Raw genomic sequence first — 19690 nt, 5'->3', positions numbered from 1 at the left:
GAAAGAGGGCTGGATAGACACAGATCCAGCTGATGTGCTGGTGGCAGGAAGTTGAGGGGTGTGTCTTCTGCTACCTGGTTCCTCTGTAAATAAGAAGCAGTGTTGTTGGCAGAAAGGAGGGGAGGCAACCCTGTTGTGTACACGATCCATCAAAGGCCAGCCCTTGGGACTTCCCTGGTGGTCCAGTGGTTAGAACTCTGCGCTTCCACTGCAGGGGGCTGGGGTTTGATCCCTGGTCAGGGAACTAAGATCCCGCAAGCCCTGCAGCGTGGCCAAAAAAAAAAAAAAAAAAAAAAAACGCCAGCCCTTTTCTTGGTCCAGGTATGCCATTTCTACCCATTTTCCCAAGGACTTCACATCTGCAAATGCCCCTTCTTTTCTTGCAACCTCCCTTCCTCTCTCGCTACTGAGCTTTCCCTGCTAGCACAGAAACATGCTCCAACATAATAATAAACATAATAGTGAAATAAAAACAAAACCAGAGAAACTTCATTGGATCCCACACCCCCTCAGCTGATACCCCGTCTCTCTGCTCCTCGGCAATGGGCAACTTCTCAGGGAGTTGTCTGGCTCAGCGAATCGTCTTCTTGACCCTCACGCACTCCTGACCCCCCTCCAATTGAGCTTCTGGCCAGAACTATCCTAGTCAAGTTCACCAACGACTTCCAGATTGCCAGATCCAACTTTCAAATGGCCTGTCCTCTGTTCAACAGCTCTTGGTAGTATTTAGCAGTTTCTGCTTTCATATTGGTCACCTTTCATATTGGTTTGGATTGCCACCGGAATCCTGACTCCTGTTCCTGGGAAGTGAATATAATTTTTTTCAATTTTTCTAAGCAAAGCAAATCCACCTTCAACGAAGTTGCAAAGATCTCACCTTCTACTCTGAATAAATTTGTTGAAATAATTTTTCCCAAGCAAATACAATTTTCTCCTATGAAGAATTTTGGTGGTAGCTGTTAGTATAATAACATATTACTACTGTGATGTGCAAACCGTACTGATACTTGAGGATGGCATAAAGGTGTTATTTAAAAAGGGGGAAAACAAAATTTGAAGTTGGTTATTCTATATCACTCTCCCACTGGTCCACTGCTTGACTTTAACCTCAGTTTCTGATCATTTCAGGTTGCTATGTTTGCCATTTGGTGGTTACGTGGTAACTCATCACTCTTCTTTTTCAGTAAATGTTGACGATTACTGACATTTAATTATTCTGGGGCACTTCAAGAAATTCTAAAACAAAGTCTATGTGGATTATTTAACTTGAAGAAAACTGACATCACCATATTCTCATTTATTTTCAAGAAATATAGTGTACCTCTATTCCTCTATTACCTCTTTTATTCAAATATAAGTTTTCTTTATTATAGCCCCTGTTATCTTATTTTTCTGTTAAATATGGTAATATATGTAATGTTCTTTGCTCCAAAGTATTCACTCAATAAAAGGTCAGCTGTTCATAGCTGTTGTTGCTCTTTTAGTGCCATTTCTTTTCAGAATTATTCCTAGTTTTTTTCCCCATAGTGAATGACATCTTTTTCCCCCTAAATTTATTTTCTATTTAGGAAATACAGTGGCTTCTGTATATTTTTACTTACTGAATTATGTTTTTTAATACTATTTACCTTTTAAAAATAGACTCTTGAATTTTCCAAACAGCTTATATGCAAATGTAATGTTACCCATTTCGTTCAATTTTGTTATCCTACTTTATCTGCTTGTAGGATTATTATAAAGATCAAGTTGGCTAATATGTAACATCATTTAAAAAACTATATTAGAGTCTACCAAAATAATTATTTTATGATAAAATATCAACGTATTTGAATACTTGGATAATTATCTATCAATTAATTATTATGTAGGACAATGACCATATGACACTTTGAATAAAGTAGCGTATTACAGCATTAAAAAAAAAAGTCTACAAATAACAAATGCTGGAGGGGGTGTTGGTGCAGCCACTGTGGAAAACAGTATGGAGGTTCCTCAGAAAACTAAAAGTAGAATTACCATATGATCCAGCAATCCCACTCCTGGGCATATATCCAGACAAAACTATAATTCAAAAAGACACATGCACCCCAATGTTCATTGCAGCACTGTTTACAATAGCCAAAACATGAAAACAACCTAAATGTCCATCGACAGATGAATGGATAAAGAAGATGTGGTACATATATAAAATGGGATACTACTCAGCCATAAAAAGAACGAAAGAATGCCATTTGCAAGCAACATGGATGCACCTAGAGATTCTCATACTAAATAAATCAGAAAGAGAAAGACAAATAGCATATGATATCACTTATATGTGGAATCTAAAATATGACACAAATGAACCTATCTATGAAACAGAAACAGTATCATGGACACTGAGAACAGACTGGTGGTTGCCAAGGGGGAGGGAAGGATTGGGAGGTTGGGATTAGCAGATGCAAACTATTATATACAGAAAGGATAAACAACAAGGTCCTACTGTATAGCACAGGGAATTATATTCATTATCCTATTATAATCCGTAATAGAAAACAATATTAAAAAAATGAATGTATATATGTGTATGACTGAGTCACTTTGCTGTACAGCAGAAATTAACACAACAGTTTAAATCAACTATACTTCAATTAAAAATATTGATAAAAAAGAAAAAAAATTTTTTTCTTATCTTTATGGATTGCTTAGTACTTCCAGAAAAATGTTAAATAATTAAAGGCCATTAGGGTAACATCTTGCCTTTTTTTTACCCTGACTGATATTAATGCCTCCAGTGTTTTCAATTATGATGTTGGCTTTAGAGTTTAGGCAAAAATCTCTATATTCCAAAATCTTTCTATCTGCCACATGATACAAAACGATTTTGAATGTAATCCAATGCTTTTTCATTATTTACTGAGATGAACATGAAATATTTTTTCTCCTTTGACCTGCTGAACTATTGATACGATTATAACAGATTTTCAAATGTTCATCCTCCCCTGGTTTCTGTGAATAAACTTTCATAGCTCATGTGTATACCATGCTATTGGAGTTGGTTTGATAATATTTATTTTAGTTAAAATATTGTTCTTTAATCTTTCCCAGGTGTCAGGATTATTCTAACTTTTCTTTATGTTAAGCACACTGGGAGAGTTTTAAGTGTCAGATGAACTGTACATAACTTAAAATTCATTAATTAAGCTACCTAAGCTGATCCCTCATTTGGGGGGACAAGTAGGCTTTTAGACAAGTTTTAAAATTTCTTCCATAGTTACCTATCTTCCAGTTTTTAAAACTTCTTGAATCATTGAACAACAATTTATACTTCCTTTGAAATTCATTTCTTTACCTTCAAATGTACTAGCCTAGGACACCCACCAAAAACTGTTTTAATATCATGGTGGGTCATTGTACCTATTTCCCATTCATAATGTGCTTTATTTGTCTGTTCTTAGTTTTTGCTGGATTAGATTTATTAGAAGCTCACTTTCTTAAAAAAAAAAAAAAGCATTACAATTTTTTTCAAAAAACAATGCAAAAGGATTTCTTTCATAATTTCTTTTGTTTTTATCTATAATAATTCATTTGCATTCATTCTGATGCCTTGGGTGTCTATTCTTGTTCCCTTTTTAACTTCTGGATTTGAATTTTCCTCCATTTATTATAATTCCTTATTGCTCGGTAATTAAGACTTTCCTGCTTTTAGCTTGAACTCATAATTTTTAGTATTCAGTGTTTGGAACTGGAAATGGGTTGGCCTTAATCTGAGACTCTTTCTATTAGGAGAGGACCTTAATTCATACAGTTTTATAATTACAACTGTGTTTATTTCTGTTTTCTATGCTTCCTTGCTGTAATCTTTGGTTTATGTATTTTGCTATAAGGACTAAGCATCTCTTGCAATTACTTTTTCCAGTATTTTGGGAGATGACTATCTTTTTAATCAGTTATACTTATGTTGTTTTTACACGTTTGAAGTATGTTTAAACTCATATTTGATTATCCTGCAAAATCAAGAGTAAATCTGTTTCAAGTTTAGCAGAGTTTTATTCCTCTCCCCATTCTCAGCCCCACCCCACTTCCAATTTCTTCTATTATCTTAGCTTTTTAAATGTTCTTTGAAGTTTTAGTACACAGATGGTGGTTGTTAAGTTACTTTTACATGACATGTCTTTTGATGGTTTTGCAATTTATATTTTGTTTATAATCAGGTAGGTATACAGCAGACGTACATAGAATTTTTCTTATATAAACGAGTTTTCATGCTTCTCACAGTCCTTAGGTCCATTAATTTCACACTTTTTAATCAATTATATTTCATCTCTCAGTTATCTAGAGCTTATATTTAAGCACATTAAAAAAAGATATGGGGCTTCCCTGGTGGCGCAGTGGTTGAGAGTCCGCCTGCTGATGCGGGAGACGCGGGTTTGTGCCCCGGTCCGGGAAGATCCCACATGCCGCGGAGCGGCTGGGCCCGTGGGCCATGGCCGCTGAGCCTGCGTGTCCGGAGCCTGTGCTCCGCAACGGGAGAGGCCACAACAGTCAGAGGCCCGCGAACCGCAAAAAAAAAAAAGAAAAAAAAAAAAAAAAAAAAAAAAAAAAAAAAAAAAAGATATGTACTTAATTATTTTGTTTTCTGAGCCCTAGCACATCTGAGAATGTCATTATATTAACTTTATGTGTGAAATAAAACTTATCTGACTATACAATTTTTTTTTAAATAAATCCCCCATCCCCAAACCTATAGATTTTGGTCCACTGAAAAACTGGAAATGGCATCATAAATTTGATATGTTAAGAATATTATTCACCTTAAATTAAAATCTAATAAGCTATTTTTATAAACTTAAATTTCATGTGAAAATGAAATGCATTCTATGTCCTCATGATAATACAGTCTGTATTGTGTGTATAACCAATAATCTAGCACTTTAAAACTTATTATGACTTTTTATTTAGAGGATGTTTTGAATATTATTCAAGATGAAGGCTTTAAAATACTGATGCAGAGACAAATAGTGTTATCAGAAGAAGCAGCAAAAACACTGTGCATGGAATATGAAAATAAAGATTATTTTGGAAATCTTATAGAAAATATGACCAGGTAAAACAGACTGCAGGTTGAGAAAGCACAGTCTGATTTATGTTTGAATCATTTAAACCTCTTAACCCTGCTTTCTGTACAAGTTGCCAAATCTCTCAATTCTGTAAAGATGTGCTGAGTCTACTTCTTTGCCAGTCTCCCTCCCATTTTGATTCCCTGCTCAACTGTGTGTCTTCTCTGGTTCTCCTGGAATGTTATTAGAGTAAAGCAAGGTTCTGGGTGAAGCCCCTGGAGTCCAGTTGAGTTTAATGCCGGAAGCCAGAGTGTGCAGCATCATGAAGTCCAAGTAAGAGAGCTGTGACTGACTCTCAAGGACTTTGGTAATCCTAAAGATCACTAGTCCTAGGAGACGAATGGGATGCTAGAAATCTGTCAGGTTTCTAGAAGAGGAAATGAAACAGCAGCTGGGGCAGAAAGCCAGCAAGGGTATATAAATCAGCAGGAGCACGGGGACGATATAGGGACCACCCTATCAGAACCAAGCCCCTTCTCTTCCCTTCCTCTCTCTGCTTCCAATCTCTTATGAATATGCTCTACAGAGTACACCAACAGAAATTAATTTCATACTCTTGATAAAAAGGGTCATTTTACTTTTTTCGTCTACCAAACACACTTGTATTATCTACCTATAATTAGCTACAAGCTATCCTTTCATTAACTTTGTTTTTTCTTTTCTAACAGCGGTCCATCTCTAGTCCTTGTTTTAGTAAGAGAAAATGGTTTAGGACACTGGAAACAGTTAATTGGACCAAGCACTGTGGAAGAAGCCAAAGAATACCTTCCAGACAGGTGTGAGTCGCGTCATGGGTCTCAAACTTTTTTCATGGGAGCCATGGTGATTTTTTTGGGGATATGGGGGTATAGGAACCAGAGCTCTAGTCCAAGGTTCTCCTCTCAGGCTTTGCAAGAGAAGGTTGTGGGCTGCTTGGTTTGAGACTGGTATGTGGTAGCTACCCAGGCAAAAGGCCATATCTTGGCAGAAATATCTGCCCCATGCACTACTTAGAAGAAATTCTTTTGAGAAGGGTGTGATAGTTGCTTCAGATTCCTTAATTGATCATAACCGTTTCAAGACAAAAAGGGAACCTTCTTGCACTGTTGGTGGGAATGTAAATTGACACAACCACTATGGAGAACAGTATGGAGGTTCCTTAAAAAACTAAAAGTAGAACTACCATATGACCCAGCAATCCCACTACTGGGCATATACCCAGAGAAAACCATAATTCAAAAAGACACATGCACCCCAATGTTCATTGCAGCACTATTTACAATAGCCAGGACATGGAAGCAACCTAAGTGTCCATTGACAGATGAATGGATAAAGAAGATGTGGCACATATATACAATGGAATATTACTCAGCCATAAAAAGAAACGAAATTGAGCTATTTGTAGTGAGGTGGATGCACCTAGAGTCTGTCATACGGAGTGAAGTAAGTCAGAAGGAGAAAAACAAATACCGTATGCTAACACATATATATGGAATTTAAGGGAAAAAAATGGTTCTGAAGAACATAGGGGCAGGACAGGAATAAAGACGCAGATGTAGAGAATGGACTTGAGGACATGGGGTGGGGGAAGGGTAAGCTGGGAAGAAGTGAGAGAGTGGCACTGACATATATACACTACCGAACGTAAAATAGCTAGCTAGTGGGAAGCAGCCGCACAGCACAGGGAGAGCAGCTCGGAGCTTTGTGACCACCTAGAGGGGTGGGATAGGGAGGGTGGGAGGGAGGGGATATGGGGATATATGTATACGTATAGCTGATTCACTTTGTTATACAGCAGAAACTAACCCAACAATGTAAAGCAATTATACTCCAATAAAGATGTTAAAAAAAAAGAGAGTTTCAAGACGACGATGAACAATATGTAGCCTACAATTTGGTAGGAACATTTACTAAGTTAATGTACTGATGAATCTTAGAACTTTGTAATCAGTTCAACCCTGGCATGTTAGCTGTTACCTAGGCAGCATTTTAAAAATATTTTTTGACCTTAGCTGTTGGGCTTGGTCTCAGCTAGAGGAGGGAGATAGTATCTCATGCATTTCCATTCTTGGCATGTAGCTGTTGGAAACAAACTGAATTGTAATTCGCTTGAATTCTTTGTGCTGATTTCAGAGTAGGGCTGAAGTCAGGGGAAGAAGAGCCCTCCTTTAAGTGAGCAGGAATAAAGATGCTTTATCAAGCACAGCAAACTTGCATACCCACTGCCACAATAAATAACAGGACTAATGAAACATCACGTATATAAAAGTTGCAATGTTCTCCTTTGGGTAGGAGATCATGAATTGGACTTGTCCTGAATGGATATATTTCACCCCTCCTTTTAGCCCTACTCACTTACGTCTTTGCTCCTGTGCCAGACAATTACTGTAAAGGATAATATGTGTTGGACACTCTTTATGTGGAATGAGCAGGGTGCCACAGAACCTCTTAAATGAAACGCAGCAGAGAATGCGATACATGGCATCAGAGAGAGGAATTCCTATCGATACCTGGCCTGTGCATGCAGGCACACTCTTCTAGAAATTGTGGTTCCAAGTGTGGAGGCTACGTAGCAGCATAGAGACATTTTCTCCAGGTGAAGGAACTCAGTAATTGCCCCTCTCCTCCCCACTATTATAGTGAGAGTTCCCACCCTAAGCCCTTACGATCCCTAATGTTGCCACAAGTTCGCAATTACTCTTAACCATTATTTTTGATTGGTCCCCCTTTTCCAGGTTGCTTTAGAAATAACTCCTTCAGCAGAGCTCTGCCCTTTCCTGCCCTTGGGCGTCATAGTCTACACTCCCCATTGCTTAATCTGAAATACGGTCACTTGCATGCAGGACAAACACAGCAGCCCTTCTCCCATCCTTACACACACACACACACACACACACACACACACACACACACACTTACTTTTTCCAATAACCACGTCTAACAGCCTAACAGAGGGGCTGCTTGTAGTTCTCTGCATTGAATGGAGTCAGTGCTGATGATGGGTTAGGCTGTTTTTATCATTCATTGTGCAAATCCCCCATCCCTGGCAATCACAGGCTCCAAGCGTCTTAGTCTGCTAATACCTTCAAACCAGAGGTGTGAGAACAGCCAAGGGCTGAGTGGGAGGGTCAAGTTGGATAACGAAAAAAGGAAATCTGAAATGGTCACTGAAACCAGAGAGGCAAGAAGAGGGTCTTTAAGTTGAGGGCAGAAAGCCAAGTTTCCAGTGATGTCAGCCTATTAACAAGAATGGAGGTTATTCACTGTGGCTGGATTTTGTGGGTCGCTTGCTTAGGACCGTGTGTAAAGGGCAGAAAATGTAATGAGCAATAAGTATCTCCTCTACTGAAATATAAATAGATGGAGAGACAGAAAGAAAAAGGGGCAACTGAAAAACACTGAGGAACGATAACTGATTTTAGAGGTATGTATTCATCTGTCATACAGAAACGGAACCAGAATAAACTGTCTACCCCAACATGGATTGCCCAGTACCATCAATGTCACTCCTGCCTCTCTCCACAAAGCCATCCTGTACTCTCCGCTTTTATTGCTTTTGCTCACCTGGAGGGTTCCACTGCAGTGTCTCCTGGATTCAATATTTATAATTTGGTATCTTTGGTATAGGGTCAAATGCCATCTCTAGTGCTTGATATTATTTAGTGATGAAAGAAGGGGAAGGAATATTTATTGACAGCTTAATATGTACCATATATTTCAAATACATCATCTGATTACATCCTCAAGATCTCCTTCCAAAACATGGTTTATTATCATATTTATGTCTGAGACAACTAAAGCACAGAGAAGGGAACTAATTGCCCAGTATCACATAGCTAACAAGTGATGCCACCAGGGTTCTATAGTCTGTGCTTTTTCACTGCACCAGGGCGTTCATTCCCTCTTCCACAGCTGTCAGTCTCCATTATGATGATTATTGAAATGTCCATGTCCTTTCTTCCTAACGACTGTTCCTCCCTGGAAGGAAGTAGCATGGCCCAAGCCACTCTGCAGTTACTTCCGCTTGCACAAGGCAAATATGAATAGTTTTACATTGTGTTATGTTGTATTATATTATATGTCATGTTATAAGTTTTTGACTTGACTTCTTTTTCAAAGTTTATGCGCACAGTTTGCAATGGAGAGTTTGCCTATCAACCAGTTGTATGGAAGTGATTCATTAGAAGCTGCCGAAAGGGACATACAATACTTCTTTCCTCCTCAACACACTGCAGCACTGATTAAACCTCATGTAACACAAGAGCAAAGAGGTAAATATATCAAAATAGAGCCGATGTATACATTTTTCTTCAGATTTTGTGAAATTTTGCAAACCACAGTAAAGTTGAAAGAATAAAGCAATAAGCACCTTCATTGTCACGAGGTAGCGCTCCAAGTTCAGGCTGTTGGTGGAATTTTGACCAGACTGACTTCATTTAATTCCCTTAGTGCTGCCCTGCCGGTTCAGGGAGAGGAGTTCAGAGTGGCTGTGGCCCTTTCAATCCACAGGCAGCAGGAAGTTCCTTAGCATTTGCAGCACAGGGATGAAAACACGTGTTCACTTTTAGCCCAGGAGCAGATTTCCTCCCAGATGGATTCTGAAAAGATGGATCTGAGACTGAACATCCGTGTTAACATACTGAAAGTTCTTCCCAACGTCCATCTGGTGCTTTTTCAGTTTAGTTTAGCATAGTTTTGGTTTTTTAAAACCACTGGATTCAAGTAACAGTGGGACCTTCCTTAGTTATTTCAATCCACTTGAATATGGAGCAAAAATAGAGGCAGTCTGCCAAGACTACCAAATATCTGTTTTCCCTAGAGGATATCCTGACGCTTATCAAAGAGGCTGGATTTGATATAACACAGATGAAGGAGAGGCTCCTAACTGAAGAGGAAGCGGACAAAGTTTATTTTAAAATAAAAGGAAAAGACTTTTATAAAGATGTATTGGAAGTTTTATCGGAGTAAGTTTCTGATATATAGGTCTTCACATTATAAAAGTGGTAACTGTTCACTGTAGAAACTTTGAAAAATACAAAAATTCATTAAAATATTGCATTTTTAATACAATTCATGAAAAGACACCCTGGTAGTATTTGGAGGGTTTTTTTTTTTTTTTTTTTTTGGTCGAATTCCTTCTTTCCTTCTCTGTTTTCCTCTCTCTCCTTCCTTCCTTTCTCTGTTTTTTTAGGTTTTCACATTAGATATAAAGGCTATCTGATTTGAAACCCCTGCTTTGCCAACATATTTAATCTTTGCCTTAGTTTCCTTATCCATAAAATGGGGATGATAATAGTACCTACCTCACAGATACGACTGTGAGGGCTAACTACTTCATATACTGAAAGTAATTTACATTGAAAGTAATTTACATTGAAAGCCTGGCATGTATCCCTACAATTAAACTACAACACTCTTCTAGCACAAAAACCTGTTACAAGGGAATTCTCAGGCGGTCCAGTGGTTAGGACTCCCAGCTTCCACTGCAGGGGGCACAGGTTCGATCGCTAGTCGGGGAACTAAGATCCTGCAAAACGCACGGTGCAGCCAAAAATAAATAAATAAATAAATAAATAAATAATTTTAAAGAAAAAGAAAAAGAAAGCACAGAATCACACTGACAAGGACAAAGAATAAAGATGAGCTCTCTGGATGAAGCTGTGGCATTCTGTCTTTAGCTGTGTATGAAGTCTCTACAGTTGTCAATAGCTCAAGTCTTCTGAAAGCATTGTTGTTTGCAGGGGTCCATCTTTGGTCATGATCCTGACCAAGTGGAATGCTATTTCAGACTGGAGACGATTGATGGGTCCCACAGACCCAGAGGAAGCAAGACTTCTGTCCCCAGACTCTATCCGAGCCCAGTTTGGAAGAAGTATTTTGAAAAATGCTGTCCATGGAGCTTCTAATATGCAGGAGGCAGTGGAGACTATTAATAGAGTGTTTGAAGACTTTGTCGCTGAGAACCCTGAGAAAAGCTAAAGTACAGTACCTCTTTAATTACTACTCTATCCTCTTTTCTTATTACAGTGGCTGGGCCTAAGACAAGGCTGTCGTGGAAAGACCAGACCTTTTCCCATATCCCTGTATTAAACCTCCCCTGCCAGACACACTCTGCGGTTCCATAGCAGCCTGGGAGCCTCAAAGCCAAGCCTTGTAGATGCCAGGGACCTGGGAGACCATGGGGCAAGAGACACACCCGTGGGTTTGCAAGCCTTGGTCTTGAGCTGTCTGTGCCATCTGCCACGACTCAGGCTCATCAGTCTCTCTCCTTGATCTCCCTCCACTCCTTCACTCTGAATGGCCAAAGTCTCATTCAGCAGCCTCAACTCTATTCTCTAAGTATCTGGAAACTTGGAGCCTATTAACTACCGCTGGGTGCTACATGATAAGGGAATAGAATAGAATATTAGAAAGTGTAGAGTAAAAGGCAATCACTTCTATTCCTTGACAAAGAGGTGCATACCGGGGAGAGGTAGCGACATAATATGTATGTGGATTGAGTCTGCTCAGTTGTTGATGGAAAACTTAAAAACTTTTCTATCCTGGGCAATGTGGGAGACAGAGTGTAAGACAGATGATTTCTCCCATCGAACCTGCTTTCCTTCTTTATTTTCAAAGAGCAGGCTCACAAATGTACACCTGTATGGCGCAGGCTGCTGACATGAACATGAGTCTACAGCTTCGTCACGTGTGGAGTGGAGTGCCCACCTGGAGGAGCCAAATGGAGACTCAGCCTCCAGAGCATAATGAGGAAGCAAAGTGAAGGGGAGCGAGCCCTCCACACCCAGCAGGTTCCTCAGGGACAGACGAAAAAGCACACTGTTTCCTGATATTACCATTTAGGCTATGATTTCTCCAGGTATAAGAAGACTGTATCAAAATATTAGATGCATAAAATAAATTCTGCCATAGTGCAGCTCATTCCATTAGTCTGACTCAATTATAAACCAAAGCATGATGGCACAGCCCTTGAACATTTATGCTGGGAAAATATGTATTGTATGTCTGCTTGAACTGTGGGTTCTTGGTTAATACAAAACTATGGGTTCCTGGTGAATACATAATCATGAAGGCTGTTACCTTCAGGGAAATGCAAATATAATGGGGAGACAAAACTCACAGAAACAATACCTAATTATAACTATCATCAGACAGTACATTATTAAGCATGTCAATGATGAATGACTGGGGGGGTGGTGGTGAGTAGAACTACATTCTGTTTACAGCATCTATTAGAAATATGGTGTAGACCTAACGTCGACATATCCCTCCCTTTTGTGATGAGGGGAACATTATGAATAATACAGGGGATTTTGAATTAGTGTATATTTCAGTGCTGAATTGATGGGTGTATGTCTGATGGTAGGAGCTGGAGAAGGTAAGGGATGAAATAGATCTAGAAAAATGGGTAGGATTTTCAAAATCAGACACAGATGTAGAGAACAAATGTATGGATACCAAGGGGGAAGGTGGGGGGAGGAACTGGGAGATTGGGATTGACACATATACACTATTGATACTATATATAAAACTAATGACAACATGCTGTATAGCATGGGGAACCCTACTTAATGCACTGTGGTGACCTAAATGGGAAGGAAATCCAAAAAAAGAGGGGATATATGTATATGTATGGTTGATTCATTTTGCTGCACAGCAGAAACTAACATAACATTGTAAAGCGACTATACTCCAATAAAAATTAATAAAAAAAAAATTCAATTTAGTACAGCATGAAAAGAGTAAAATACTTAGGAGTAAACTTAATCCGTGTACGAGTGCAAGACTTTTACACTAAAACTTATAAAACAATGATGAAAGAAACTAAAGAAGACACAAATAAGTAGAAAGACATCCTGTGTTCATGGACTGGAAAACTTAATACTGTTAAGATGACAATGCTACCCAAATTAATATAGCGATTCAATGCAATCTCTATAAAAATCCCAACAATATTTTTTGCAGAAATGGAAAAACCCATACTAAAATTCATTATCAAATTTCAAGGGACTCAGAATAGCTAAAATAATCTTGAAAAAGAACAAAGTTGGCGTTCTCTCACTTCTTGATTTCAAAACGTATTACAAAGTGACACTGGTCAAAACAGTGTGGTAGTGGCATAAGGAAAGACACATAAACAAATGCAATAGAACTGAGAACCTATAAATAGACTTTTACATCCATGGTCAATTGCTGTTTGACAAAGGTGCCAAGATCATTCAGTGAGAAGAGAACAGTCTCTTTCAGTAAATAGTACTGGGAAAACTAGCTATCCTTTAAAATAACGAACTTGGACCACTGACCTTACACTATATACAAAAAAATAATTCAGAATGGATTAAAGACCTACATTTAAGAGCTAAAACAAAACTCTTACAAGAAAAAAACAGGAGAAAATCTGCAAGACCTTGGATTAGGCAATAGTTTCTTAAATATGACCCCAAAAGCACAGGCAACAAAGGAAAAAGCTAAACTGGTCTTCATAAAAATTAAAACCTTTAGGGAAACAGGTTCCTTTCTTTTGGAGTGAGCTGACCTTGGCAGAGCTGTATGGCCCCTAGGTACCCATGCCTGTGACCCTGCCTCTGCCTACACAGTCCAGACACAGGGGTGGGGATCTGGGCTCCTTGGATGCTGAGAGTTGCATGGTGTGGGCAGTGCAGTTTGCAACCCGGTACCTGGCCGCAGGCATCCATGCCCTCCAGGCCTGTGTGGCCAGGCCCTACCCCCACCCACCTAGGCAACTGCCTGGACAAGCAGGTCCTCACACTGTGCCTCTGATGGGGAGGCTGCCGAGGTCATTCGAGCCAGACCCCACATGGCCCTCCTGCCCATGTGGGGTGTGGGGCCTCTCTCCAGACCTCTGCTTTTTCATCTGCTCTCTCTGCACTGGGCGGAAGAGGGACCTCTGATGTTTGACATCCTAAGCTGCCATCTCTGTTCTCCCCAGGTTGTTAGGCTGCAGTGGGTCTATCCAACTCCAAGGCTGACAAGACAGAAGTTAATCCTCTGGGATCCCTCTCAGGAAAGCTGGAGCACCGGACACGTGAACAAACTCCTTCCCTCCCCTGGAGTTAGGGGTTCTCTTTCTGGTTGTGTGGCACTCCTAAGGGTGCCTGAAGCCTGAGGTGGGAGGGTCTGGATTCATGGTCACCCACAGGGCAGGGGCTTTTCACTTAGTTTCTGGATTTCTCACAAGGGAATCTGTCCATGAATATTTGCTGACCCGGTGCGTTTGGGGAGAAGGGTGGTCTAGGGCTTCCTACTCTGCCATCTTGCTGACATCACCTCTTGATCATTTGGTATTTATAATATATTACTCACTCCCAAACTCTAGTATTCCAGCACGGTTTGAAAAGCACACCTGTGAATACCCATCTGTATTGGTAAATTATACAAAATCTAATTGCATGTGAATTATCCATAAGTATATTTCTCATTTCTTCCTTTAGAATACATTTTTTTTCAAACTAGGGTAAATTAATTATTGGGTTTCTTTGGATTGTGCAGAGAAATAAATAGAGTAAAAACCTTCACCTTCCTCACGCCTTCAAATTGAATACCCTTATCTGATGCTTGACACGCCTGGTAGTATCGGGGCATTCGTAATATGACTGTGTTAAGTGACACACTGTCATTGCCTCAGGAGTGGTCCAGGACTTCAAAAGCATTAAAGCCAAAAACTCTTAATAACCAGCAGATTGCATGATTCACTCAGTTGTCTGTGTGTGCGTGGCTGTACGAAGATTTTAAAAAGCAAGACGTAGGGAAAAGCTTTCAGATTGTGGAATTAGCTTTCAGTAGTCAGAAAACTAACAATCAATGTCCAAAGAGATAATCAATTAAACTTTAGTTTGTGTCAGTGTTGGTCTTGAGGGGATTAAATTTGGTGAGTGGGATGCAGCAGCATGAGGCAGGCATTTGGGGAGCCGCGGTTGGTGGTATCTGGGAATATCTTCTTGCCCCAGAGGAAGAAAGGTTAGAAAAGACTAGAAAGGTATCAGGGCTCCAGCTCAGTGATGTGATCTTGAATCTTAGCTGGACTTTAGGCAGAAGACACATATCCTTGGCCACTGTGGCTGAGGCAGTTGAGGACTGCAAAGTTGGTGGGCGTGCCTTGAAGCACTGGGCTGAGATTTGTAACCACGATGAGAAGCGCATGATGGTGGGAATATGGGCACGGACTGGCTCAGAAGGTAGGCAATGGTGTGCCTATGAGGGAAGGAAGCACCACTATCCCAACAGCCAGAAAGAGCTGGGGATGAGTCTGCTCTTCATGAACTGTACCATACACAACAGTCTCCATCCTTCAGCACTGGCTCAGTCATGCACCTTGACCCTGAAGCCAGAGCTTCTCTGACTGTCCTACTTGGCCCCTCTAGCCCCCTTCCAAGACAGGAGACCTGAAGCATTCTGGATTAGAGCCTAATACTTTTCAGGATCCAGTCCCTGGATCCTGTTCCCTGTAAGCAGATGCTCTGCAGAAAATGGACAGATTTCCTAAAATATGCTATGCTCTATTTTATGGTCCTCTTCCTGGAGTCTCTCGGCGCCCTTTCTTTTCACTGGAGTTAATCTGCTGCTATCGGGGACTTCCCTGGTGGTGCAGTGGTTAAGAATCCGCCTGCCAATGCAGGGGACACGGGTTCGATCCCTGGTCTGGGGATATCCCACATGCCACGGAGCAACTAAGCCCGTGCGCCACAACTACTGAGCCCGAAAGCTTCAACGACTGAAGTCTGCGCACTCTAGGACCTGTGCTCCGCAACGAGAAGCCAGCGCAATGAGAAGCCCATGCACCGCAACGAAGAGTAGCCTCCGCTCGCCGCAACTAGAGAAAGCCCGCGCGCAGCAACGAAGACCCAATGCAGCCAAAAAAAAAAAAAAAATCTGCTGCTACTGATGCCTGCCTGTACTGCCCGAAGTTGCTCACCCCTTGGAAGCTACTTCGGATGACCTCCAAAGCCAGTGTTTTTAAATGCTTTTCAGAAAGGAAGAAAGTTTACTAAGCAATGGTTCACGTGATTTTCAGCTGCTGAAATATTTCAATGACAATAAATATTTGAAGCCATTAGATGACTAAAAATGTTAATAAATTTTAAACACCCATCTGTTTGATTCAACAACAGCATCTTAGATATCCCTTGATACCATGATGGAACTTTATTCATAATACCATTTTTTGCTTAACTTCAGTTTTTTAGACCTCATCCTATTATTCATGTTATTACAACTTTTTGAGATTTGGGATCAGCCCTCTGGTTCTGAGTCTTCCCTCCTATCTAAATTTAATTTCTAATCAAGTATGTTCGGGGCTTCCCTGGTGGCGCAGTGGTTGAGAGTCCGCCTGCCGATGCAGGGAACACGGGTTCGTGTCCCGGTCCGGGAAGATCCCACATACCGCGGAGCACCTGGGCCCGTGAGCCATGGCCGCCGAGCCTGCGCGTCCGGAGCCTGTGCTCCGCAACGGGAGAGGCCACAACAGTGAGAGGCCCGCATACCGCAAAAAAAAAAAAAAAAAGTATGTTCTTTTTCCCTCTAAAATATATCACTAATGTGATCCGAACTTGCCTTTACAAAGTGGTTCTCATCTAGATATTACAGCTACAGGTTTTAGAATTATCTATTTATAAAACTACTCTCATATAAATATTGCTACTAGATATATTAGACTTATGCATATACTGCCTGAAATTGTGAAGGCAAAATTACACACCACAGAGTTTCTTTCAAAACTTTCCTTTCAAAAAAGGTTTCCTCACATTCTAGTAGAAAGAGACCTCTCTTAGGTAGAATAGTAAATATTGTTAAGATCTGTAGGATAGGAAGGCAGAGCTGTCCCTGGAGACTAGGGACTCCCTGATGGCTGGCTTGGGTCCAAGTTCCCCAGTAGCCTGGCCAAACCTTCCTTAGACACTGAGGCAGTCTGGAGGGCTTCCTCCCCAGCTTTCCGTCCCTATTCCCTCTCTGTCATGGCTCTCCCAGCCCTGTTCACCTCCTGCCTCACTCTCTCTCACAGGTGTTTCCTCTAGTAGGGTCCACATTTCATTTAATTCCATTTTGGTGCCTGCTTCTCTGAGCACCCAGACTAACACACATGTAAGCAATAAAATAGTTCTCACGTCTGCGTGTCTACCTGGCTTAAATCCATACTATTGATACATTCAATCTCTCTCTCTCTCTCTTTCTCTCTTTCATACTATGTTTGTAGTATCTTCTAATTATAAAAGCAACACATGTTCATTAGACAAAATACAAGAAAGCATTTATGGCTTGTATTCTTTTGTGGCTCATTTTTTTTCCTGATCCTGAGAACTCAATAACAGTGGAAAATTATTTGGGTCATAAAAATCTGTCCTCCCCTGACATGCCTTGGGAGCCACATCCGAAAGTCCATCCTCACAAGTTATTGACAAAATAAACTAGTCATTCATTCCCCAGCTGCCTGCAGTGTGGAGAATGTTGCCAGCAGAGGGCTCCTAGATGGAGAGACATCTAGTTCCCAGCTAAAATTTATAAAAGTTACTGAGAAGGAGAAGATAATTTTAGTAAGGAGCTGGAAAATCAGCACTTTGATACATCTATGGGCCAAGCAATCTGGAGGGTTATTGACAATAGGATCAAGAACTTTCCTTGCTGGGCATACTCCTTGGCCCAGCAATGCCCCTTAAATGAACTTATCCCCCAGAACGAATTAAGGATGTGCATAGATATTAGCTACCAAGCTGTTTGTTCAGTTATTCAGTACATTCAGTTAAGAAACAACCTAAATCCCTAATTACATGAGGGTCTGTTGAGTAATGCTCACCACGGAATACCTCGTGGCCATTATAATAAATAAGCTGGCCTGGGCTTTATTGACATGAGAGCTGCTTCATATAAAGGGCCGACTGAAGGTTATGAAACAGTATGTATAATAGGCTCCTAATTTTTTTTTTTATCATTATATAAACGCATAGAGGGAGACAGCGGACTGCGAGAGGAGTGACCGTCAGGAAGAGGGGAATTTGGACACAGACACCCGGACGAGCGCCAAGTGACCGCTGAGGCACAGATGGGAGTTATCCTGCCTGAAGCCGAGGAATGCCCGGCATTGCTGGCAACCAGCAGAAGCCAAGGGGAGAAGTATTTGGTAACCAAACTGACGGAGTTTGAAGGAATTGGGGGTTTTCTGAAGAAAGTGGCTTCATCAAGAGGACAAGGTGGTGGAATCGAGGGACCGTGGGCTCGCCCCCTCTCACGAGCCACCCGAATCGCAACTAACTGCCGAACAATCATTGATAGCAACGACTGGAACCTACCAAAAATGATATTCTACATCCAAAGACACAAAGAAGAAACCCAACGAGCTGGCAGGAGGGGCGCACTCTCGATATAATCAAATCCCATACCCCCAGGTGGGCGACCCACAAACTGGAGAACAATTACGTCGCAGAAGGTCTCCCACAGGAGTGAGAGCTCTGAGCCCCATGCCAGGCTCCCCAGCCTGGGGGTCTGGCCTCGGCAGGAGGAGCCCCCAGAGCATTTGGCTTTGAAGGCCAGCGGGGCTTGAGTGCAGGAGCCACGCAGGACTGGGGGAGCAGACTCCCCCACTCACGGAGGGCGCACACAAGGTTTCACGTGCACCGGGACCCAGGGCAAAGCAAAGCCTGGGCCAGACCTACCTGCGGGTCCTGGAGGGTCTCCGGGGGAGGCGGGGGTCGGCTGTGGCTCACTGTGGGAGCGAGGGCACTGGAGGCGCAGGTCCTGGGGGAATAGTCCTCCGCGTGAGCGCTCCTGGAGGCGGCCATTTTGGTTTGGGTTTTTTGGTTTTTTTTTTTTTTTTGGACCTGCAGTGCTGCATGTGGGATCTTAGTTCCCTGACCAGGACCCGCACCCCCTGCGTTGGAAGTGCGGAGTCTGAATCACTGGACCACCAGGGAAGTCCCTGGAGGCTGCCATGTGGGCACCAAGAGCCGGCCCTGCCGAAAGGCCTTCAGGCTCCAGGGCTGGGGCGCCTCAGGCCAAACAAGCAACAGGGCGGGAACGCAGCCCCACCCATCAGCGGACAGGCTGAGCCCACACCCACCTCTAGGCATGGCCCTGCCCACCAGAGGGCCAAGACCCACCAGTGGGCAGGCACCGCCCCACCCACCAGGAAGTCTGCGCTAGCCACTTAGACTAGCAGGCGGCAGACACCAGAAGCGAAGAAGCCACGATCCAGCAGCCTGCGGAATCGAGTCTGAAAACGCAGATCAGAACCTACCCTGGGACCCCTGGTCCCTGAACCTTGGGGGAGTGTACTTGCTGGGACACATAGGACATCCCCGACAGAGGGCCACTTCTCCAAGGTCAAGAAACGTAACTAACCTTCCACATATATAAAAATACAAATAGAAATTTAGACAAAATGAGAGGAATATGTTCCAAAGGAACTAGATAAAACCCCAGAAGAACAACTAAGTGACGTGCAGATAGGCAATCTACCCGAGAAAGAGTTCAGAGTAACAATTGTAAAGATGATACAAGAGGGAAGAGATATGGGAACATATGTATATATATAACTGATTCATTTTGTTGTAAAGCAGAAACTAACACACCATTGTAAAGCAATTATACTCCAATAAAGATGT

At 41.7% G+C, this 19690-nt stretch overlaps 1 protein-coding gene across 1 annotated transcript in view; it reads left to right on the top strand.

Annotated features, from left to right (window-relative positions):
• NME8 (NME/NM23 family member 8) overlaps positions 1-7332 on the top strand; it is a 33014-nt gene extending 25682 nt beyond the window's left edge. Inside the window, exons 12-14 of the mRNA XM_007455337.1 lie at positions 4942-5086; positions 5768-5875; positions 7212-7332. Of these exons, the coding sequence (XP_007455399.1) occupies positions 4942-5086; positions 5768-5875; positions 7212-7254 (296 nt within the window). The 3' untranslated portion in view covers positions 7255-7332. The remainder of the gene's footprint in view (positions 1-4941; positions 5087-5767; positions 5876-7211) is intronic.
• Positions 7333-19690: the final 12358 nt, after the last annotated feature.

Source organism: Lipotes vexillifer, unplaced genomic scaffold (genome assembly GCF_000442215.2).
Source record: "Lipotes vexillifer unplaced genomic scaffold, Lipotes_vexillifer_v1.1 scaffold234, whole genome shotgun sequence".
In the NCBI taxonomy this organism is placed as follows: Eukaryota; Metazoa; Chordata; class Mammalia; order Artiodactyla; family Lipotidae; genus Lipotes; species Lipotes vexillifer.
Note: the sequence above shows the minus strand (reverse complement) of the source record. Positions and strands in the feature narration are given on the sequence as shown.